Source organism: Carya illinoinensis, chromosome 3 (genome assembly GCF_018687715.1).
Source record: "Carya illinoinensis cultivar Pawnee chromosome 3, C.illinoinensisPawnee_v1, whole genome shotgun sequence".
Lineage (NCBI taxonomy): Eukaryota > Viridiplantae > Streptophyta > Magnoliopsida > Fagales > Juglandaceae > Carya > Carya illinoinensis.
In genome coordinates this window covers 31548795-31566817 of record NC_056754.1, presented here as the reverse complement: position 1 = coordinate 31566817, position 18023 = coordinate 31548795, and the positions used below count along the sequence as shown (strand labels likewise).

Genomic DNA, 18023 nt, shown 5'->3' with positions numbered 1-18023 from the left:
CATGTAGGTCTTAAATTTATCCATATTTTTTAAAAGGAGTATGCGGAGACTACAAATATCATTTTTCAAAAAAAAAAAATACCCTAAATATACATACTAAGTAGGAGTGTAAGAAAAAATCGAAAAATTAATTTAATACATGTTTGGTCGATTTTGGTTCCTAGGAATCGAAATCAATTAGAAACCGATTTGATACCCTTTTTCAATATTTTATAACCAAATTAGATTGAACCAAACTAAAATATATATTTGAATTTTAAATTATATATATTATAATTTTTTAAATTCTTATGCTATATATTAAGGTGGGCTCCATTTCCAAGAGAGTCAGAATGGTCAACTTTGACCTCTGACTTCGACTAGGGTTAGGTTAGAGGTTAGGTGGAGCTCCGACTTTGATCAAAGCGATACTCCAGAGTCTGTGTCATAGCCCAACTCGAAGTTGGGTAGGTCCAATGGTCCATTGTGTCGGGCTAGGCCAAAACAACCTTAGAAAAAATGCTTAATAAAATTATGTGATCTTCTATTACTTTCTATTACTACATATCTAAAACAATAATTCCATCCTTGACCTCTTTAGGCTTAGTTTGGATATTAAAATCATCTCAACACATCTCATCATTAAAATTTTTACAAATTTTCATATAAAATATAATAAACAATTTAACTTTTTCAAATCCTAAAACAATAATAATATTAAAAACAAATATTCTAACAATATATTATTCAACTTTCATTTAAAATTATCTCATCTCATCTCACTATCCAAACCTCACCTTAAACTCCACTAAAGAGAAATAAAATTAGATGATATTTGAGATGATTAATAAAACCAACAAACAATAATAAATTAATAATAAATGATTATTATAAGAACCAACAAACAAATAAGCAAACATGACACCAATATATATAATGTAAATTAAAAGACATCATCATCAATAAAATTATATATTATATTATTACAATCCATCTATAATAAAAAAGCAAATAACCAAATATAGAAAATAGAATCATAAACATTAAAACAAAATCATGCAGCACAAGATCTTAATGCACTGCAAGGTGCAAATATCACACAAGAACACACTCACTAACGAGTATTTGTTGCTGTAGATGGATATTACAAAGTTACAAATTACAACTCCCTTTGGGACTCACTTCCATAATTACATCAATTTAACAACCAAAGTTATAAACCAGTGACACCACAACCATTCAAATGTTACAAAGTATCATAATTGTTTCCAAAACAATGAAAATTAACAATCCCAACTACAACTGCATCCAAATGCATAGTTCTCACCCAGTTACTAACTTCAACTCCAAATATCATGCATTGTTTTGAAAATTAAATAAAATTAGACATTACACTACATAACTAAAGGATAATACTTATAGTAAAGTTAACATAAAAGTTAATGATGCCATTCATGACTCATCTATCAGACTCCCTCTCATAATGTCACTATCTCAATCCTCCACAAGTATTGTGGGGTTCACAAATAGGTCTACAAAACAATAAAAATTATAAGCTAAATAATTAAAACAATACAAATATCTAATTAATCATTTAAAAATTAAGGCTAAAAGTCTAAAGTTACCCGACTAAACTCTATAGCTCTCAGCATCATTAACAATATCTAGTCCAATAGGCGTTGACCTTAGTCAATTCTGTGTGTAAATAAGTGCCTCCATAATTCTCAGATCCAATGAACTACAATAAAAATCCAACACACAACTTTTGGTGCTAAATGTCAACTCAAAGGTAATTATAGTATTAGGAATGACCAACACAACCCTAGCCACTTAGGATAGGGCTAGAAACTTGGTGAAATGAAAATTCTACCAAATTAAGATAGTAAATGTATCATTAGGTGCCTCGATATCATCCATAAAATATTATTCAATTTTAGATTTACATTACACAATATTCCTTAATGCTCAGATTTGATGATACACTCGCATTAAAACTGCTAAATTCGGAGCATGTGTGTTATATAATGAAGAAGTCAAACCTATTGGTCTTGAGGAATTTTTACCTGCACTTGAAGATTGACCACTGTTGTTGTAATGGCTATATAAGGTTTTAGTATCATTTTTCAATGTTCTAATGAACTAATCAACCTTCTCATTATCGAGTACATCCCTAATCTAAAACTCTACAATAACCAACTTATATTGGGGATTAAGAATCGCATCCACAAATAATAACCTGTTTATTTTCTTAACATCCACCCAATATTTATTGTACTTAGATTTCTTCCTCATAGCCATAACCATTTAACAACTTGACACTACTTTTATAACTTCTTTGCAAGTGGTCATAAAAGCCCCAAAAGCTCCTTAAAGTACAAGTCGTAGTACAATATAAACTACTAGATATGCGAATAATAGTATCATAAAAAAATTTAAAAAACTGAACAAAGTACCTCACATTATTCCAATCATGAGTGTCTGGTGGTCTGAGCCCCTTTCTCCCTGCTCCTCGAACAAAGTATGATATAAACCTCCATCCTCCCGAAGGCTCTCTGATACTTTTTTGCTACATCCAACATCGTGTATGTCGAGTTCTATCTAGTGGGAAGGCTCTCTGATTTTTAATCGTTCGACATTGAACTTAAACTTGTCAAGCCTTTGGGGGCAAGCCTTAATGTACTTAATAATATTGCAGACCTTGATAATTGACTCATCAACTTCCTTCAGACCCTCATTGACTATAATTTTGATAATGTGAGCACAATATCTAACATGTATATACTCGTGGTCACGAATTATATCTTCTAAGACTGTACAATTTCACTTCAATTAATCAATTGCACTAGCGTTTTCAACTGTGATATTAAGAAACTTTTTAATTCCCCAATCATTCATACAATCATCTAACTCCATTCCAATACTTTTCCCTTTGTGATCTTGAATTTGCTTGAATGCCAAAATTCACTTATGCAACATCCACTCATTATCAATGAAGTGGGATGTGATATGCATATAACTTAGGATCTGAATTGACGTCCACATATTAGTTGTAAAAGGAATGCTTTTCCCAATGCTTATAAACATATCCTTCATGCGGGCCTTCTCAGTTGCATGCATCTTTAAGCAATCTATCTTGACCATATATACCTTAAAGGAATAGGAAATCAGGGCTCAAGACTAGTTAAAAATTTACGAAAACTTTTTCCCTCAACAATGAGAAAAGGCATCTCATATGTTATAATCATGGCTACTATCAACTCTCGCACTCTCTTCTCATTATAATGAGTGATTAGTAGCTTTTTTATTTCTCATACCATGTTTCGCAATTGTTGTTTCATAACTTAGCTTCTTTTGATCTTTCCAACTCCTTGTATATCTTATACCATACAATTATTCAAATGTGCAATCAAAGTTGATGTGCCTTGCTTATTAAAGTTACAACCAAAACAATCCCCATAGTGGTGACACCTTGCTTGCGGGTTCTCATGATCATTGTCGATTTTCGTAAAATGGTCTCGTGTTCATAACTTTTTCTTACTAGGTCATGGTGGTCGACTGTTATCATGCTCCACTTCTTCTGATTCATTAGGTTTAGGACTTTCAGGTACTTGACTACTTGCACAAGAAGTAACTGCAAATGTGGGTGTACGGGTGGATATCCCTGTTGCCTAGGTAGGTCTAGGCACTAGAGCATTCACATTAGTAAGATTGTAATAGTCTGCCATAAATTCAACATAGGAGTTTCTTAAGAGTATAGGAACCTCGTAAAAATCCCAAAAGTTTTAATGATTTAACTAATCGTGTAGGTTTTACTCTATTAGTATAGTCAGTGTTACCTTTCACTGTGGTGTCAGAATCATAATTTTATTTATTTAAGGTACTTAGAAGCATTAAAATGAGAAATGGTCTACACCATTAGACTCAGATGGATATTTAAGTTTTTATGGCACAATAAAACAATTTTCAATATCCAGAATAACACAAATTCAAAAACACATTTTGGGTTTTCTTAGACACTTCGGAGTCAAATTTTGATAAATGATTTGCACTGTAAGGTTAGTATGATTATTTAGAATTTTACAACGTAAAGTTTATTTTTCAATTTTTCGGAGTGAATAGTAGCCTTGGTGTTAGCACCTAAACTAATGTTTTCAAAATCAAGTGTGCAATGTCCAAATTAGTTTAGAGAATTTTTATGTGAATACTTAGTAAGATTTTAACCACACTTAGTAAATAGTATTGGATACTTGACACAAAGAGGAACCACGATATGGAAACATGAAATAAATCAAACTTTGAGATCATGCTACCTAAAGCAAACCTATTCCATCTAACCATCCAATTTGTGCCAAACCAAAAAATGTTTTAACTTTAGTGAAACCCTAAACACTTGGAATTCAATTGAAACTTCAAAATTTTGGTGAGAACTGAAACCCCAAATGGTGTATCCAAACTCCAAAAGTTTGCCTCCAATCCGTAATTAAACTTGGTTTTAGTTTAATATTTAATCATTTCATTAAATTACTTCTGCATGTTATTAAACACTGAAATTCATCTTATTATATCATTATTTATTATTTTAAATCTTAGTAATTTTATTGGACCAAGAAAAAGTAGATTTAGACTTGATATCAACCCAAACCCCAACCAAACTCTATTAAAATCCTGAATGGAAGCCCATTCAGTTTTGGCCCATTAAAACCCACAAAATTGAGCTATCAAGGTGAGGTTTGTGAAGGAATTTTCCTCCTTTTCATGGAAGTTCTTTCACTATCCAAGTCAGCCCCAAATAGTGGTTGATGGAAAGGCCAAGAGCTACCTTACTCCCTTCCTCTAACACGGTAGCAGCAGGTAGAAAACTACGGGTAGCAGCACTTGATTTTGGCTGACACTCCATCACTTAAAGTGTCTATCACACACCTCCTATCACCCCTCCAGATGATTAAGTGTTGTCCTTGTCCATTCCCCTTGCATTTGGTCACTTTTCAAGCCTTTTCGTAGAGAGATAACTAGAGGAGCTCTCGGATAGTTTTTCTAGCTTACTTTGCTCGACTTTTTTGAAGTTGTTATAAGTGTTTTCTTACAAAGTACCCTTCACATAAGTTTTTTGTATCTTTGAGTCTAGTTTGTTTTGGTATTTTATTTTATTTTAATTTTCATTGTCATTTAATGGTGAAAAGTTGGTTTAAGCATGAAGAGGTCATTCTAGGAGATAGTTTGGGCAATATGTAATATTTTGATAATTTTGACCAAGTTATTGGCTAGATCTTGGTATGATTTATTTATGGTTTATAGTAAACATGCTAATATGCAAGTTTGATGAATATTTGTTGCATGTTATAAGTCTTTGATGAAGATGATTCGTTACATGTTACAAGACACAGTTCAAGATGGATGTGTTGCCAGGCCTCATTGAGGACGAGTTTACCATAGAAGCTTGATACTAACTTTTCTTGTTTAAAAGCAACCTCGTATTTTCTCAAGGAAATTTAGGATATCCTAAATGAAGAGTACATGCCGCACTAGGCACTTGAGCTTGAAGAAGCTCTAACTCTAGAGAACTAGTTGGATGACACGAATGACTACATAATTCAAGCATGAGGGTATATGGCAAAGGTCCAAGAAGTCACTTGAAGTTTTGAGCTACAACTATCCGACCCCCATGCCTCATAAGAGGATAGTTCATTTTAATGAAATTGTAAACGTGGTTTTAAGGGTTGTGGTTTAAAACCCTCAGTTGTATTTTGGAAGTCTCTGAACAAATATTTTTGGGATTGATTAGTTTTCATATAGTACCATACTTTAATTACTCAATTGTTATTTATATTTGAACTTTTTCTGTTATGATTATTGCATACTGCTAAAAATATGTTAGGTACATTGCATGTTAAATGTCATGAACGAAGGGTGTGTAACCTTGAATTGCATGTCCTGACGCTTTAGTCTCTGTCTAATCCCAAGCGGGGTGTAAGGGCGCCACAATAGCTGAGTTGCGTGAGCGACTCAGTGATCTAGTTTAGTAATTTATGTGACGACCAGGATTAAGTTAAGCCTCTTAGTTTATTTTTGGTGTATTATTTCAGGCCAAGTAAGGTGGAGTAACCCAATTGAAAATCAGGTTTGGTACACTAGGCATCTAAGGCCTTGAGGAAGGCCCAAGCCCATGAGGTGATTCGGCCTCTGTAGGAAAATTAGGGTTTGAAGCCCAATAGAGCTAGGGCACATGCCCAAACCTTTCTTGGATGCCAAATGTCACATTGTCATCCAATGGAATCTACAACTAAGACTTGATGAATCTGGACTGAATTGAGGGAAGAGAGGTGAGAGAGTTTAGGGTATTGGTCTTACACACCTACCCTAGAGGATCACCCACCTCCTTGCCATGTGTCATGCATGCAAGAAGGCTTACTTGTAAGAAGAGGTATTGTGACACTTGTCACTAGTAGAAGAAGTTTTCTAGAAGAGAAATGATAAGGTTATGGAAAGTGGAGCCTAGGGAAGACCAATGGACAAGGTAGGACAACCATGGAAGATAGAGGGTTTCGGTTTCTAGGAGTTGCCATGTGTTACATGCAAGATAGAAGATGAAGGGTTTTGTCTTGGGAATGGATGAAATCTACATGGGAGATGAAAAGCCACAAGCCTAAGGGTTCTAGAAGGATCTTGGTGGGAAACTCTTTAAGGTGGATGTCACTTGAGAATGGTGCTTGCCACCCACATTGTATAATCATATTTCTCCAAGACTTTGGGAAGATGAAGGATCACCTTGGTGCATAGATGCCAAATGACATCATCACTGTGTGACTCTTTCCCTTCACCCATCATGAGATTGTGTTGGGAACAAAAACTATATCCTTTAGACAAGTGGCATGTAAGCCCTTCAAACCGAACCCTAGGTCCTTTTTTGCCTTTCTTCAAGTGTCTATGTCTATTGTATCTAGTGGTAAAAGGGAAAATTTAAAACCCTAGAGGAGGGAGATCACGCCTATAAGAAGGGATAGAAAGACCAAGAGTGTTTTTGGGACTTTCTGAAGACAAGCTTAGAAATCTCGGTCACTCTCTTTCTCTCTACTTTCTACCATTTTCTCTTCACCCAAACAACATTCATGCTACCCTCTATCCACTCAAGCTTTGTTATAAATGTTTGCAAGACTATAATCATCTTTCACCAAGGGAAAGCCACGAGGTAAGGAAGAACCAACCATCTCTTTTCTTGTTTCTCAAACACTGCCAACAGAGGAAATGCTTCAGTTTTTCCACATGTTCTTCATGAACAAGTGCTCACACACACATGACCAAAAGAAGGACAATGCTTTTGGTTTCCACATGAGCACACACATATACATTCGGAATACTTAGGGTTTTCTTCTTTCAAGAGTGAGAATCCAAACCATCTTTTGGTCAAATTTTGAGGATGAATATTTGTAAGAGGAAGGAATGCCAAGCCCTAAGCATTTTTTTGAAAAACTAGGGTTTTATTCTTTAGAGTTTTATACCTATGGAAGAACCTTGAAGATTAGGATTTTTCTTGTCTTGAAGAAAAAGCTATAGCACTCACTCACTCACTCATGCATGGATTAGGGTTTAGGAGGAGTGGATTCTTATGACTGTGTTACTATATTTTTCAGCTTCCTTATTTTATTAGATGTTTGATTTTTGGGTGATGATACCTTATCATGTTCTACATTCAGTTTCTCAAGTGTTTGCCTACCATGTTATTGGATTAGTTTGTTGTTATTTGATTTGCATCATGAAAATAGGATGTGATGCCACATCTAAGGTTTGGACTTGGATGCTTTAAAATGTTTATGAATACTTGATGCATAACCGAATCCATTAGAGGTTCAAGTCCATGAAATACTTGCTTTTCCAAATGTATATTCATATGCATGATTCGGCTATACATGTATGTTTATTGATAATGTTCCACCGAATGCATTAGAAGATTCTAAGTTTATGAAAAGATTATGTAATGTGTATTTCAAGTGTTGACATGTTTAGGCCACGATCATGAATGATGTGTAATCAACATGTGATTGAAGTTCTAAGTGCATAAAACAAATATCCGTGCATAAAAAAAATATCCATGCATACTAGGGTTTGCATGTTTCAGTGTGGTGCCCCCAACGCCCATTTGGGATTTGGTGGTGATTGAGATGCCGAAACATGTAACACAAGGCTGCACACCCCCTTGTACATAATAGATAATATGCAATGCTCCTAGATATTCTAGCAGTATGCAATAAACGTTCAGCCGAAACAGTGAAAAGGTAAAGAGATATAAGCAATACTGTAGGCAATTGCATGGTACATGGTATAAAAAAATATTTTTTCTCAACTTTTTCCCATCATTGTCATCAATAAACAAAGAGAGTTTTCAAACAAAATACGAGTTTGTGACTTCCCAAAACATGAGATCTAATATTCATTTCTAGAAGGAAGCAGGCCATCTAAACCTTCCCAATCTCTCATTATGCAACCTCCCCACTATTAAAGATCCATCAAGAGAAAAAGATTAAGCAAGCTCCCCTCGACTTCTGCATTTCTGGCGATGAGAGTCCTATATCCATAAAAAGCCTTATTCCATTCACATATGCCTCACTAGCTTCTTTGAGAAGTCACGTCACTTGGTCCAAGTTTCATGAAAACTTAAACACTCGTAAGGGATCTAAAAGCAAAACATCAAAATTAGGGTCATGAAGACCCTTCAATAATTTTTTTAAAAAATGGAATAGTGCAATCCAATCCAGCCACTGCATAGCGTACACATCCCCAGATGGTGTACTCGTCGTCTATCATAGAACCATCTAGATTCATGCTTCAAGGTTGTTGGGTGTATCTGTAGCTACTTCTACCATTCCAGGAGAAGAATGATAGAGGAAAAATTGCAATAGTAAGATTTCAATAAATCTCAATAAGTAATCACACAGCATACTACAGTTAACACAAACATACAAGAGATATATTATGCAATGCGTGCATGGACATGTACATTATTCATGACTGAGACTGAGCTGTGACTCATGAATTGACCACTTTTAAAACTTGTAACAGAGACTTAGCATTTTTTGAAAAACATACTTTTGTCATCATTCATATCTTAGTTAATCACGTGATCTGGAACATATCATATCATATTGCATGATTCACATCATGTGATCTATAACATATCATATAGGCACATGGCCTCGTTTTTATAACATTTGTGGATACATCACTGCTCCCCTATGCACTGCGTGTTCCTGTTAGTTACCACACCATCACCTATTCGTGCACTATGATGACTAGGTTTTAAATATAACTTAACTTATTAACTCAATAATACTTTGTCATATTACATGCCTTATGCACCCACTAGCGTAAGGCGCTACCCTACTCAGGCATTCTTTAAAAAGAATCTAATCGAGACACGTCGACGATTCCTTGTTGAGCCAGGACTTACCACTTCATTCTTAAGCACTCCAGAGTGGACAAAAGAGTTCTACTATGACATTTCCCTACCCTAGCATTTGGGGTTGTGATAAGACTTTTTAAAACATTATTTTATTTCTAAAATCCTTTTTGTTCTTGAATACGTCTTTCTTTAAAATCACTTTTTCCAAATGCATGTGACACGAGACTTAAAACATGTGTGCTAATACTTGACATATACCATATGAGATACAATGCATGAAATAACCAAGCATAACATATTTAGTTCATAGCATGATAACATAGAACTTATAAGATATTGAAACACAGACATAGAACTAGGAAAATTAGCCTTGGCCAAAACATATACACAAGAACATGAAAAATCATCACTTAAACATACTCCAAACTTCATCTAAGATGCTTAGAAATCATGGCATAGTAAAACAAGACATGAATTCATGGCATTTGAACAAGATCTGAGTCACTCAAAGTAGGATAAAATTGAATCATCAAAAGTCTTAAAACATCAACATCATTTTCCTTAAAACTGAAACATGTAAGGAATCTTATCACCATTTTTCATCACAAACCAATTCACATTAGTCATTCCATAATCATATTCCAACTTTATGTAAGGGTATCCAATCAAACAAACAAAAATAGCAACCAAAGTAATAGAAACAAACAAAAAGATTTACACAAATGTATACATGCATTAACCAAAAGTAAGTTGAGTGTATACTTACAAAAATCCATGGAGATTAACAAATAATAAGCTGTAAATTGAAGTATGAGTATTTTAATAGATATATTCTAACAATCAGAATGATTCGGCCAGAAGTACCTTGTAATAGTTTTAATAGAAATACTTTGACAATCAGAATAATTACATTATGAATGTTTTAAAAATGAAATACTCTAGTAATCAAAATGATTATGCCATGAATACCTTGTATAAGTTTTAAATGGAGATACTTTGACAATCTGAAAGATTACGCTACGAGCATCCTATGCACGACTAACTTGTAAAATATTTCATGATGGACTCGTGTGACTCATGATATGCAACCATGACGTGTAACAAATAATCATGTACAATAATAAATGACATGGTATTCACAACATGTAACAAATAATGTGACATTCATGGCATGTAATAGATGAACTTGTAACATATGACATGACTTTCATAACATGTGACAATGAACTTGTAGCAAATGGCATTTCATTCATGACATGTGACAACGAGCTTGTAGCATATGGCATGACATTCATGACTTATGACAAATGGAATTGTAACAAATGACATGGCATATCATGACATGTAACAATTAAGCATGAATTGTAATAAATGATGTGACATTGCATGTTATACCAATTTAAAATAATAATCATGAGTGACAATAATATGACAATAATAATCTTATCTCCGTACATACATTAATACACCGGGAGTAAGTTAGAGACTAACTTACATTAATTTGTATAACGCAAATTGTAGCATGAAAAAGGGCTCGAAAAGCTATAACAAGAACTACCAAAAAAACTGTTTGAAGAGTCTCTCTTGGTTTCTCCCTAGATATGAGATGAAAAAGGCACAAGTGTTAAATGGCAAGGCTTGGGGCATGGTATACATGAGAGAGGGTTGACATGGGGTAGCTGAGGGTTGACAAAGGGGCTACATAGCTATTGTTGGCAACATCAGTTCTGGTCGAGTGGATGGGCTATGATCTTATAGCATTTTTTTTATTCTCATCAAGTGACTTTTGGAAGGCTAGCACTTGAGTGGAAGTCAACCCTTGTTTTTGCCTTGGGACAGGGAAGAAACTTCCTCAAGAAGCCTCCTCTGGTAGTGGTTTTTGGTGGGCCATAGATGGGCCTTACCGATGGGCTTCAATTTTGGCTTTCATTGGGCTTTAAGTTGAGATTAAGTTTAAATCAAAATTTTCTTGGTCCAAAGAGATTACCAAGATGTAATAGAATAGTTAAGGGTGTATGTGTGAAAATTTGAGTAATTAATAACAGGTAGAAGTGATTAATGCAAGTGATTAAATACTTAATCAAAACCGGGCCACATTAAGATTTGAAGTCAAGGTTTAGGATTTTGGCCAATATGAGGGTTTTAGATGTGCCATTCCCAACCATTATTTTGTGACAACAACGCTGCCTTTCATTTTGATACCAACCCCGTCTTCTATGAAAGAACAAAACATATTGAAATTGATTGTCATATTGTAAGGAAAAAATTTCAAGCCAATGTAATCAAGACTCTTAATGCTTCTTTCCACGTCAATTAGTTGAGTGATATTTTTACCAAGGCTCTTGGCTGTGTTCAATTTCATGTTTAGTTGGTTCATTCTCATTGGTTGTAACTAATTTCATTAACAAATACTGCACGTCTGCCTCTATAATTAAACAATAGTCTTTACACAAATTCAGAAATACAAGAAGTACTTTTCTTCTCTCTTTTCTCCCTCTCTGTTCTTAAACTTTCTTTCTTCTCAATGGCAGAGCTCATTTTTTGTCAGATTCGATCAATCTCCATAGGGGGAAACCTTATCACATCCAAGGGAATGGCACTCCGATGAAGCAGCAAAGGCATGCGTCTGAAAAATCGCTTGCTTGTACCGTGCACAAAGGCATCTGGTATCTTTTTCCTTGGACCAAGAATGTCATCCTTACCTGAAAGTCTCACATTCCTGTCAGACCGATGAATACCAGATTTATGAATCCTTTGCATGCGTACCACATTGCAGAGGTAAGCCCAGGAATAACTTCTTTATGGACTTTGAGAATGCTACGAACAGGAAACACTCATGGCTTCAGTTACTATGTAATAAATTAAGCTTTTCTTTCTCTATTTTATTATATTGATGTACTTTAACATATAAGGCGTGTCATAGATTGCGGATCCCTCCCAATCTTGAAAAGTAATTTCCTTCTTCTTAAGGTGTTTGAAGTAGTTTCTTTAGATAATATCAGATATTTTTTGTATGATTAGGTATTAAGATGATACGAGAGTTCTGTAAATAATAGTAAAATGATTGAAGAATAATAATGAAATGATTTGAATTAAAATATTTTATTGGATTTTGAGAAAGAATAGAGAAAAAGTTAAATTAAAATATTATAAAATCAAAATATTGTTTTAATATAAATTTTTATTTTAAATTTTAAAAAAATTGTATTATTTTTTTATATTTTATTTGAAAGTTTGAAAAACTTGAAATAATAAGATGAAAAAGTTGAATATTTAAAATTTAAAATTATTTATTATTTGAACAATATTTAGAAATGAATTTATAAAAAAAAAAAATTGAGAGAATAAAACTATCTAAATATCCAAACATGGAGTTAACCAAAGTTTTATTCGGTACAGAATGTTCAGAAAGTAGTACAGGAGAAAGCAAAGTAGGTTACTTTCTTAGATACCTATAAATATATATATGAGACGTGGATGAGAAGGTTCAAAGAAAGGGAACTTCAAACTGATGATCATCATCTTTCCTTTCCACATCTTCCTCCTTTGATGCATGCATTAATGCCTTTTCTTTCCGTGTTGTTGGAGAAAAGAAGACTTTAGGCTATCCAACAGATATTCTTTACTTCGTTTCATCTACTGCCACCCATACCTACCTTACACTCATATTGACATCTTTAATAACTCTGCCTCAACGATCTCTGATCTCTGACATCTTTGAACTTTGTCGATCAACTGGAGTAGTACGTACAGGAGGAACAGAATTTCAACATGGGTGTTCTCGGAGCAATAGCAAGACACTTGGATACTTTAGTCGGGTATTTATCATTTCTTTTCTAAAACGAATTATGGGCGTCTTGCCAAAAATATCATTTCTTTTAAATTTAATTTACATCATGTTTAGGTTCCTAACAATTACTATATTTCTTTTTTTGTAACCTGCAGGCCTGGGGTAATGCTTGTATACCCTCTGTAAGTTGGAAACATCTATCCCTAGCTAGCTTGTATTATATATATAGATACATTATATGCGTGTATGAGTTAGATACTACATGATTGAACGTACAGATACGCGTCAATGAGAGCAATTGAGAGTCCTTCGACGCTAGACGATCAGCAGTGGCTAACGTACTGGGTCTTGTACTCCTTCATAACCCTTTTCGAGCTGTCTTGTTCCTCAGTTCTTGCTTGGTATGTTCATATCAGGCTAACACATATAAATTATATATATATATATATATAAAAATATATATTATTAATTGTTTCAAGTGATTTTCTAACGCTGTACGTGATCGATGATTTATCTAGCTAGCAGCATCATATATATACATATATTGATCGATCTTATATATATCTGCGTACGTAGGTTTCCAATCTGGCCATACCTCAAACTTGTGTTTTGCATGTGGCTGGTGCTGCCCGTATTTAACGGGGCAGCATATATATATGCGAATCTTGTTAGGAAGTATGTTAAGCATATTGGGGGCAGTGTGAGCTCAACTTATTCTGAGGGCCATAAAAAGGTGCTCCAGATGATGAGTCTGGATGCAAGGAAATCTGTTGAGCGATACATCGATACACATGGACGAGAAGCTTTTGATCAAATCGTTAAAGCGGTAACTACATTTATTAATTCATCATCATCATCATCGTCATGAACTTATATTTCTTATATATGCATCATCATCATCGAAGATGGGTAATTCTTTTACGAATTTGTTTGCAGGCTGAAATCGAAGCTCGGAGGCAGCGCTAGTAATTAAGAAGATCATACGACAGCGACAAAATTCAACGTACGGAACATGATGAAAATATGTATATATATATAGACATGGCAAGATCGATGATATTCTCCCGAGAGAATGATGTCTTGAGATGAAAATAAAGACGATTCGTAAGAAAATGTTCATGAGGATCATCTGCTATGTATAACTGAAATGTAAAAATTAGTTAATACATTTAATTATTTCCCTCTGAGTTCAACAAGTCTTAATCAATGTTTCACAAGTTTCATATATACCAGTGTAAAAGCTTATCATATCTTGCAAAGTGCATTAAGATATAGAATTTCTTGATGTTCCGTGAGTTTTGTGTGATAACCCGGACTTAAAGCCAAGTCCTTGCCTGTTACTTTTTATTATTTTTGCCTTAGTCCAATTAGAATTTGTCTTTATGGTAAGTCACAAGGGCCCTACTAAAGCAGCCCGCTAAAAATTTAATGATAAAATTTCTATAGACTTTAGAAACTTCGAATCGACAAATCGTGAAAGTTTTAGTTTGTGCAGCATAATCAGTGTTACTACTTACTATGATGTCAAAAGTGTGATTTTATTTATTTAAGATAGTTAGAAATGTCAGAATAAGTTATGGTTTGTGCCATTAGGCTCAGTTTAGCATTTTATGGTACAATAAACTCATTTTCAGTTTTCAGACGAAACATTTGTTCAAAAATGAGTTTTGATAATTTCGAGGGATTTTGGAGCCGAAATTTGATAAAGGATTTGCACTATCAGGTTAATATGATTATTTAGGATTTTACAATGCAAAATTTATTTTCACTTTTCTCAAATTGAATAGTAACCTCGATAGTAACAACAAGTTCAGTATTTTCAAAATCATTCATGTATGGAATGTCTAAATTAAGTTAGAGAAGTTTTGTTTGAATACTGAGTAAGAACTTAGCCACATTTTGTGAATAGTATTTGACACTTGGCACCAAAAGAAACTATCAGATGGAAACATGAAGGAAATCAAGATGTGAGATCATATCATCTAAGCAAAACACTATTCCATCCAATCATCCATTTTGTGCCAAACTAAAAAGGGTTTCAATCCTAGTGAAATCCTAAATATTTGGAATCCAGTTGAAACCCTAAAAGTTTGGAGAAAACCAAAATCCTAAACGGTTACCCCAAACCCCAAAGTTGATTCCAAACCTTAATGGATCCGATTTTTAGCATTGTATTCAATCACTTGATTAAATCATTTTCACATGCTATTAATCCCTCAAATTCATGTTATGACATCATTATTAAACCCTTTAAACTTTTAAAATTTTATAGGATCAAGAAAAATTGGATTTGGATTTGGATTTGATAGCATTTCAAACCCTAACTAGACTCTATTTAAACCCCAAAATGAAGACCATCCAGTTAAGGCCCATTAGGCCCACAAATTTTGGCCATCTTGGCAAAACGTTTTTAGGACATTTCAACCAACCCCCAACCCAAGGCTGAACACTCACTACTCATGAAAGCCCTCAAATAGTCCTTGATGGGGGAAAGCAAAAGCAACTTCACCACCATGACACCTCAAGGCAACCCCTACCATGGGTAGTTTGCCTCTTGTTTTGGCCAAGACTTCCATCACTCAAATGTCACTCAAGACCTCACTTCACCCTTCATTTGTGTAAGAAGAGTGCAAACTATTCACTTTCTCATTTCATCCATTTCACTCACATTCTTGGAGAGAAAACACTATGTTTTCTCTTGAGTAGTTTTTTGAGCTTTTTTAATTACGATTTTTGAAGCTTTTGTAAGTATTATCTCAAGCATTTTTCATCATGAAAGTTGTTCTTGTTTTAGTCTAGTTTTGTTTGGTACCTTTCTTTTGTGTTTTATTTAACGGTAATTTTATTGGTCCAAAGTTGTTTTAACCATGAAAAAGTCTGTCAAGGTGATAAACAAGATAGTGTGTTGTATTTTAAAGTTTTTGACCAAGTTAATGGATAGATATTGGTCCGAAAGTTTTATGGAATATTGCTAACATATTTATATGTATGTTTGTTAAGGATTAGTTGCATGATAAAAGCTTTTGACGAAATATTTTCTCAGATCTAGAAACTTAAACATTTTTAAGAAAGTTTGGATCTTTTGTGGTTTAATCTTACTCTAATGAATTTGATATTTTTATTTGATGATTCTAAGCCTTTTATCTACATGTTAGGATGCTGATCTGAAGATTTTAAGAGTTGATTTTTATAGAAGAAAATACTCAATTGGGTCAAAAGTTTGATGATTTTGACTAGATCCATGTTTTGGGTTATTTTTAGCCATTTGATTTTAAGTTTAATACTTGAATCTACTTTAGGACATATTTGTAAACCATATGATGTTTTTAGTTTGTGATTTTTATCATGATATGCCTCAAATCAAGAGGTTTGACCAAAACCAAAGTTGAGAAAATTCTATTGAAGTCGGGTGCTTCAAATTAAATTTTTGTGATTTTTGATGACTTGTTTTTTATGATTCAAAGCATGATAATTCTTATGAGTGTGTTATGGAAATGTTAGAATAGATTTTTGGGTTTTCAGAGTTCTTGGAGATATTTTAAAAAAGAGTTAAAACATTGAGATTTAAGGGTTTGTATTTTAGTTATAAAAGTTGGATCTTTTTATTAAAAAGTTCTATGTCTATGTGAAGTGAATTTTTGTTCGTTCTTTTACGCATGCTTCTAAGTATAGGATGTGATGGTCTATGTTGCAATATTTTGGTTTAAGTATGAGTGTTAAATTTGGATAAAATTGCAACAAAAATCAAAGAAAAATGGCCTAAGGGTTTTTTTGGTGTATTTTTTTATGCTTGTGAATTTTTTTAATTTTTTCTAAGTTGATATTTGAGTTCAAGACAAAATTTACATAAGGAATATAAATTTTGGTGATTTTTGGAGTTAGAATGTGAAATCTTTAAGTTATGTGTAAAATGATCATTTTTCCACACGTAAAGAGTAAAATTGTAATTTTACTCTAAGTTAGCATTTTTCATATTTTAACAAACTTGTTATTTTGAACGTTGAAGTATGAAAGAAAATGGGAAGGTCCATTTTCTAAATTTTTAGTATGTCATTCAAGTCCCTTTTATAAACTATTGTTATATTATTTACTTATAGAAAAGAAAAGGCAGGACGAAAGGTAGCAGCTCATCCCATTTTAGGGAGGGTTTGTTACAAAGCTCCCTCCATTAATTATGACTTTCAAGACTTAATCGAAGATGCCGAAAGCTATACGTTGGAAAATGGTAACCCTCATTTTGAAATATCATATATTTTCATGTGGTATTTTTAATAATTCTATTTTTAACATCATTTTTTTCTTCATACGAAGATAACTTTGAATAATGTTTTAAATATAAACAGTTGAAGAATACAAGATATTTCCACTTCCTTTGTTATGTGTTATCCAGAAATATAGTTTTAAGTACAAGCCAATTGCTATCTTCTGATGGTGATTTGGTTGCGCTGGAGTTGATTCTCTTTAGTTTGATAATATTGGGTAGTTTTTTTATTTTTAATGACTTTGAAGTTTGTGGGACTAGGAAAAATGGAGTTTTTAATGACTTAGATGGTGTTGCTTGTATCTCAAATGCTCATTCGAATAAGAAAAAAGCTAAATGCAGTCCCTCTATGCAACCGTGGTGCAGTCTGGATCCCACGTGACTTTAATAAAACCATCCCATTTCATAAAATAAAAATAAAAACATTTTTAGTCGGGGTCCTCCTTAGTTTCCTTCCTCAAGAACTCGCTCTCTCCACTAGTTCTCTCTCTTGATCCTTCCACGAAGTGCCACCCTTCCTTGACAACGAGTCTCAGCTCAGCTTCCAAAATAACTCCATCCATACGCTTGTTTAAAATTTTCAAATCTTGATAAATAAG

General features: G+C 33.7%; 1 protein-coding gene across 1 annotated transcript; it reads left to right on the top strand.

Moving 5' to 3' along the window:
• Positions 1 to 12936: 12936 nt before the first annotated feature.
• LOC122305604 (HVA22-like protein f) lies at positions 12937 to 14458 on the top strand. Its single transcript, XM_043118193.1, has 5 exons — positions 12937 to 13191; positions 13319 to 13345; positions 13442 to 13564; positions 13740 to 13989; positions 14100 to 14458. Exons 1-5 carry the CDS (start codon positions 13145 to 13147, stop codon positions 14127 to 14129), a joined length of 477 nt encoding a protein of 158 aa, XP_042974127.1. The 5' UTR covers positions 12937 to 13144; the 3' UTR covers positions 14130 to 14458.
• Positions 14459 to 18023: the final 3565 nt, after the last annotated feature.

Coding starts and splice junctions, on each gene's coding strand:
- LOC122305604 (XM_043118193.1), top strand. CDS start 13,145: ATGGGTGTTCTCGGAGCAATAGCAAGACACTTGGATACTTTAGTCGG. Junction 13,192..13,318: donor CACTTGGATACTTTAGTCGG/GTATTTATCATT, acceptor TGTAACCTGCAG/GCCTGGGGTAATGCTTGTAT. Junction 13,346..13,441: donor GTAATGCTTGTATACCCTCT/GTAAGTTGGAAA, acceptor TTGAACGTACAG/ATACGCGTCAATGAGAGCAA.